Consider the following 7,443-nt stretch of genomic DNA (forward strand, 5'->3'; position numbering starts at 1 on the left):
ACAATAATAATAGTAATGATAATGATGATGAAAATAATAATAGCTGTGACAAAAGAAATAGCTTGCATTTGGATATTATCTTTCTTCTTCCGGTGACGTTGCCATTTTTTTGGTACCTTTTTTTTTCGTTTTTGTTTTTTGTTTCTTTTTTTGTTTTATTTCATAATTATTTCACTGCTGTGAGGAGTTTCCCCTCCCCCCCTCTTAAAAAAAAAAGAAGGTCGCAGTTGGATATTTCCTTGATTGCCTTTTTTCCATTTTTTATAAGTGAAACATATTTCATGTCATTTTTTCTGAAAAGATGTTGAGTTATGTTCTCATGTTCTAGTTGCTCTTTATTATTGTGTTCTTAGCAAGTTTAATGTGCTAGGGTCTTCTTGGGCTGGATTTGAAGACATAAGACTTCTTCCTGGGAATATGTGCTAAAGATTTGGGGAAAATAAACTGAAAAGGGGAGGCCACTACACAAATAATAAGGCACTTTTTGAGAGTTTTTCAGCACAAACTGCCAATAATTATTATTCTATGAATCAGTTTAGATGGTAACTCTATCATTAGCAAATTCCTTGTAACTTTGGGGATTTCTTGTAGGGATTTGTCAAACAACGAACTTGGAAATCTGCCACCGCACATCTTCAGAAACATTACAGCGGTAGAATTTCTGTGAGTAAGATTCTTTTGACATTAAAGATTGTGTGGAAAATATATTTTAGAATGTAGTAAATACAACAGCTTCCTAGATTATGACAACTCTAGTTATAATATACTTTCAGAAGGCAAACATTAGTTTCCTTTAAAATATTATATATAATATTATTTTTTTGAAGGATCAAACTACCCAATAAGTTCGTAATTTGAAACAGGAAATGGATCATAAATCATTTTTCAAATTCAGCTTTAAACAATAGACCTCATGAAGGCGCTGGGGAATAAACTTGGGATTCTTTTAGCTTAACCTTGAAAGTGTTATTCTCATTTCTGATGTTTTTCTTTGAAGAGTAAGAAATGAAAACTGAGAGCTATTTTATTGGAGAAAGCATTGTCACTGCCTTACCTGAACTACTGTAGCGGCCTAAAAAATGAGAAAAAAAAAACAGTGATAAAGATATTACTCCACAGCTACATCTGCATATGTAGTCTAAACTTTCCATGGTGCTTTCTTCAGGAAATTGGACTACAATAAAATCGAGAGACTTCATGAAGATCAGTTCCAGGGCTTGGTAAAGTTGATCGAATTGTAAGTACACTCAGGGTTGAAACCTTTCCCAAGATGAGTGGATTCGCAAACAATATGCAGCTCTGGCGAGGAGCTAACGCTCAAAACGTCAGCTATTTTAAATTCTTTATGGAGGCCATTTTACATTTATCAACTCATTTGATAACAGCAAAATTACAAGATTATTGTAATGTTAACTCTGTCATCGATTAAATGTAATGTGCCACACCCGATTGCAATCATATTATGTTATAATATTATATTATTTATCTTTTATTCCTTTCGCCTGTTTAAGATATCTCTCGGAGAAAAAAATCCAGACTTTGCCTGACAAAAGTTTTAAAGGCGTCGGAAACCTCAAAGCTCTGTGAGTACAGTTAATCACAAATAGAAAAAAAATAGAATACTTGAAGCAATGGAAAGAGTATAACAACGCATTTAAAATCTGAGATTTAAGTGCACAAATTCTAATATCAAGTAAATAAAAATAAGCTGATTAACAAAGTACTGCTGTAGTGATTTATTTTTGACTAAAAATAGGGTCTTTTATGAACATACTTTTAGCAAGCAAGGTTAGATATAAGAAAAACGCAAACACCCATGGTTGAGAACCAGATAGTTTCACTGCAGTTCCATGTAAATTTATGAGGAAACAGACAGTCGTGAGACCCTGTCTACTTACTAATTGTGAGTTATTATGTTATTCGTTTCAGAGATATCTTCGGCAATAAGATACAAAACGTTTCCAGCACGACTTTCACCTATGCCCACAAATTGCGATTTTTGTAAGTGTACGGCAAATGAGAGATTTTCATCTAAGCAAGTAGGCTTTGTTGCATAAAATTAATTACAAAGCTGGGCTTTCTTATGAAACATTTAGGGTTCTTGGGTTTTTTCTTTTTTTTCTTTCCCCTCTTTTTTGTGCTTTGGTTTTTTTTTTTAACAATAATAAATGAATCTCATTCTTCCAATTCAAATACATTTTTTGGAGTATGCCAAATTAAATTTTTTGGTTTAATTTCTATATAATCCAACTTAATGTTTTTCTGAATATTTTTCAAAATTTCAGGTTTATGCATTACAACCTGATGGCTGAGCTCCCTAAAGGACTTTTCACCAGGCAGTTGAAGCACGTTATCAGAGTGTAAGACTGGGTCCATAATAAACAATAACTTCAATCACCCCTCTGAAAAAATTGTTTTAATACGAGTGTATGTTATCAATCAATCACCAATTATTAATCGTTTGCAGATCATTAACCTTTAATGTATCTGGTCACTGAATGCCCATTGTTTTCTATCCGTGTAAGGTTGTTATTAATGCTAAATATTTCTCCTCTTTCTTTTTCCAAATCCAGGACTTTGGACACCAACCTAATGTGCTGCCACCTCGATCTTTTCAGGCAGGATGCCGATTGCGACTATTCTTTCAATGACAACTTCGCCAGCTGTCAATCCATGTTCCGTAACCTTGCTCCAAGGAGAAGTCTTTGGGTTGTCGGTCTTCTGTCGTTGTTTGGGTCTTTGTTTGTTTTTGGGTGGCAGTATTTTTTTCCTGATAACAATGTGGTCCAGTCTATCATGTTGGTGAATCTGGGCATCTCAGACGGCATCATAGGTATTTACCTTATCATTATAGCTATAAAAGACCTACAATGGTCGGGGGAATACTACCTGCACGACTATGAGTGGCGCACTGGCTGGTTTTGTCATTTCAATGGCGCCATGTCTATCCTTTCAAGTGAGGTGTCAGTTATGATGATTTCTTTGATTGCATGGGACAGGCTCAAGAACATTGTGGTTCCCTACACTTTTGCAAAAATTACACCAAGGCAGGCTCGTCTAATATGCGCAGTTATCTGGCTGGTGGGAGGCGTTATGGCATTCCTTCCCTTGTCCGGGATGCGCTATTTTGGTGACTGGTATTATGGCAAAAACGTAGTGTGCCTGCCGCTGCAACTTTCCCCACAATTGCAAGAAGGCTGGGAATACTCCACTTCCATCTTTATCGTTTTAAATTTCTCTCTTTTCATCTTCATTATGGTGGCTTATATTGCCATCTTGTTGAAATCATGTTCGTCAAGTAGACAGCTCGGTGCACATGGAACTGTTCGTGAAATACAAGCAAGAGCACAAAGTGCGCAGGCCAAAAGAGAAAGAGCACTTGACAAAAGAGTCTTCTTCATTATTCTGACCGATTTCCTGTGTTGGATACCAATCATTGCTATCGGCATCAAGTCTCACGTCGAGAAAACATTTGATCCACCTGGTGATCTGGCAGTGTGGATTGCAGTGTTCGCTCTGCCGATTAATTCAGCTATCAACCCATTGCTGTATACACTTTCTACTCCACAGGTAACAGGTTTATTTTTTATCACTTTTAAATTGGACATGACTGCCATGTCCAAATTTGCTTTCGTGTCAGAGCAGGCTGGCAGCTTAATTTTGTAATTGTGACGACTGACATAATAAACAATAACCATGGAGACCTACCTAAATCTAAAAGAGATTATTTGAAAGTCTTTCACAAACTTCTCCGTAAATTTCAAATGTACAGGTGCAAGCTATATTGAAAACTAAACTGAGGAAGCTGTGGTCCAATGTTCGATCTATTTTCTGCAGAGGACAAAATCGAGAAGGTACAGTTTTCCAATATTAAAATAGCAAATTTGACAACAATGATGGTGCTTCCCACCTCGAAATAAAGAAATTTCAAGGTTTAACAAATTTTTTAATGACAAACAAGTTTCCTTTCAATGGTTTGTTCTAATTTTTTTGCACCTGAGGCGAACGAAAAGCAATCAGAAATGGGGAAAAAGAAAGTTTAATGGGGGACGACCCAATAAGAGATCATTATTTCAGTTCGATTTGTGGAGGTTAGTATCTTCAAGCCATGTATTAGGAATGTTGGAGCAAATTGAAGCTATTCACCGAACCCTTTTGAATAAGAATGTGAGCGGAGATTTGTAAATAATATTATTAAATAATTATCAAAATAAAAAAAAAGCAACCTCTGTCTTCAATTTCAAGGTAAGAAGATTAATACAAACCTAACTTGTAGCGGAATGATTTTTATGTAATAAATGTTTGGAAAAGTCTGACGTTGACTTATTCTCTGTTTTTTTTTTTGTTTTTTTTTTAATTTATAACATAGAAGAAGCAGAAAATGACCAGCAGGGACAGATTGGACATAAAGATGCACATGCTATCAACGAAGAGGGTAAAAATATAGTTCTTCTCAATGTAATTATACATAAAATATCCCCTCTCTACCTGGGAATTTTTTTGTGTAATGCGAAGAAAAGAAAAGATGGAAAAGTTGTTAGTAATCCTGTTTTTTTTTTTCTTTCGTTTTCTTCCCCATAGGAGAACATATTGAAATGCAAGTAATAGACCAACACGACATTCCAGAAGTGGAAGCCCCTGAATTGCCTGCTCTGCAATCAGGTCCGTGCTTCCTCTGTTTACTTATTTTTAGACAGTAATTTGTAAATAGTGAAGTAAAACAATTATATGGGAAACATATCAAGGATATTATTCGACCCGAAAAACTTGCAACCTTGATACCGCTGTTGATGGCTTTGCAACCCAACTCCCTTGGCAGGTACATGTAGTCTAATTATTTAAATCTACCGGAATATTTATTCTTTCAAATTATTATATGATAAATAACTCTAACTTAAAAAAATCCCTTTGCTATGTCGACAGCGATGGAACAAGCCTGTAGAGTGGCTGAAAGTGCATCTTCCTCAGGTATAATTACTTGTTAATTGACATAAAATTCGCATTCTTGCGGATGTAAATATGAGCTGTGTAACATAACAAGTGTATATCCATCGAGAACTCAGCTAATTGATCATGATTTCTAGAACTTTGGTGCAAATATTTTTACGCTTGCACGCATCCAATTCTGCATATAAACTTGACCGAAAATTTAATAGGTCTTTTTTAATATCTAGAGAACTTGGTAATATATTTCGTCAATTATTAATTAATAGAATATACATATTATTACCGTTGCATTTGAATAGTAATATATTTAAGAAGAAAACACGAAACAGAAGCACCATGACATGGTTTACTCGACTTTTTCCCTTAAACAGATTATGAGGATGCTTTTGACATCCGTCCAGCCACTAAAAAGACTGTGAAAGATATAAGGCCTTTTCAATTTTTAATTTTTCTGAAAGAAAATATACTATATTATAAAAACAATGAATCTAGGAATGCCTTGTACCACCCAATTTTTTTAGCTGCTACTACCAAGCTGGCGCAAGGAGTACCTGACTGCATTGTTTTTGTTTTGTTTTTTTTATGTCAAACCAACAAGATCGGTATTTTGTATTATTAACGTTATCCTCACCAATCAAATCACAGATTCTAAGTTAGTCTTATGAATGAGTTCATTTGATTAGCTAGGTATTTCCCTCCTTTCTCACTGAACCTAACGGATCATCGCAATTGAAAAACCTCCAATTGAAAAGTCGGCTGTTGTCAGAGAAATGCAATTGATTGTCTTGAGGCCACAAACTAAAGGATATTTGTCAAAATTAGAAGCATACACCTCAAAGGTGCATGCAAATAAATTTCTTCCCTGAAAATGACCCACGCCTGGTTAAAGCCTTCAAAGGATCAGTATCAGTGTACATGAATTTAACTAAGATAGATGTATAAGTATATTGTGAAATTTAAGGCTCCTCAGTGCATATTGTTTAGAACTTTCCTCGCTCTCGTTACAAATCACCTTATTTGGGTAAGTGGTTATGTTTATATCTACACGTAGCAAGACTCGAATAAGTTGAGTAATCAGCTTTTGAGCCTTTACGAAACAACTATCAGTTTAGTCAAATAAAGTGCGCACTTGATATTGCTGCAGTAACCGTTCATCAAGGAGAAAGCCAATACCGACGAAAAAGACGAAAAGGAGGTAATTATGTGTCTACACACCGATACAAGGTTCTAATGTTGAAAATTACAAAATTCTATGAAGGTGCTAATAAACATTGAGTTAGATATCATAATTGATCTACAGAAAAAAATGTAGGTGACTGAAGGATAGGGTACGTGCTTGTAAAAACCTTTCTTATGACGGACAGTAGTTATAACTGTAGCAGCTGATAGAGGGTTCAAAATATATCGCGATTATTGGGCGTTTTAACGATAGAACTTTGATTTAAGTAAGATAAAGAGACATTAGTTTCAAGGTTGTTAAAAAATTATAAGGGAAAACGAGTACTAGCTTGATCTTTAGTCATTATCATTATTATTATTGTTATTACTGCTTTTAAAAAAGGTACCGGGCAGTTGCATGTAGGTCAAGGGTATGTACTCATTGCACTAATCCAGGAACGGAGGTAACGGAGAAGATAGTGATAACTGAGATTAAAAGCCCTTCAACAAAGATATTAAGAAGTGATAGCTGACTGTTCAAACACTACTTCGAAATTGGGGTTGAGTGCTGTCCCTGGTGCCCAACCAGAATTCTCGATAGTTTCATGGGATGCAAATAATCAAATTTATATGGTTTTATTAATGCAATACTTTTAAAAGCTGTTTGTGTAGTGCAAGAGGGAAAAAGTAAGCTTGCGCCCGGAAAGCCCACTAGCGAAGGTAAAAAGCAATTAATTTATCTTTTGAACTCCGAATTGTTTAACATATGTTGTATTTACTCCTGCTTGCAATGCGTGTTGTTCATAAGCTTGACAGATGGTTAACTGGGCCAATTTACTTGTCTAAAAGCGGGCAATGAGTTTACTATGTAGACTGTTTCACAAATTTATTTGACAGAAGTTGTTTTTTTACTCTACTCGTGACAGTAAGAGTCCATATAACATATGACATAAATCCAAAACATTACCTTGAAGGCATTCATACTTTATTCTAATTTATAACTTTGCTTTGATACAGCTAGAAAACCTGAGGAGGAGGTGGCGAGTGAAGACATTCCAGGGCCCAGTGACAAAGGTATTGGAAAGAGAATGGTTTTTGATTGATCACTCAAGAGGTTGAGCCACTTAATGAGTTATCGCAGCCTCGTTTTTACTTAGGTAGTCACTGGAAAAAATTCTATTAAAGAAATCGGTTGAAAATCAATGACTTTTTGAAAACGCTTAAGTGAAGCAAAAAGTTGAATTACTGAGTGGTAATGTACTATTCTATCATATAAATCATTTTCTGAAGAAGCTAAAAGAAGAAGGTAATAATTGAATATCTCTGTAGGTAGAAGTG

General features: G+C 35.2%; 1 protein-coding gene across 1 annotated transcript; it reads left to right on the top strand.

The window, feature by feature from the left end:
- The first annotated feature begins 4,031 nt into the window (after positions 1–4,031).
- LOC111345909 (uncharacterized) lies at positions 4,032–7,181 on the top strand. The gene is made up of 6 exons (XM_088750425.1): positions 4,032–4,435; positions 4,582–4,662; positions 4,924–4,968; positions 5,319–6,142; positions 6,778–6,825; positions 7,123–7,181. The coding sequence occupies exons 2-4, from the start codon at positions 4,596–4,598 to the stop codon at positions 5,564–5,566; spliced, it is 360 nt and encodes a 119-aa protein (XP_088606551.1). The 5' UTR covers positions 4,032–4,435; positions 4,582–4,595; the 3' UTR covers positions 5,567–6,142; positions 6,778–6,825; positions 7,123–7,181.
- The last annotated feature ends 262 nt before the right edge of the window (positions 7,182–7,443 follow it).

Source organism: Stylophora pistillata, chromosome 2 (assembly GCF_964205215.1).
Source record: "Stylophora pistillata chromosome 2, jaStyPist1.2, whole genome shotgun sequence".
Classification (NCBI taxonomy): Eukaryota; Metazoa; Cnidaria; class Anthozoa; order Scleractinia; family Pocilloporidae; genus Stylophora; species Stylophora pistillata.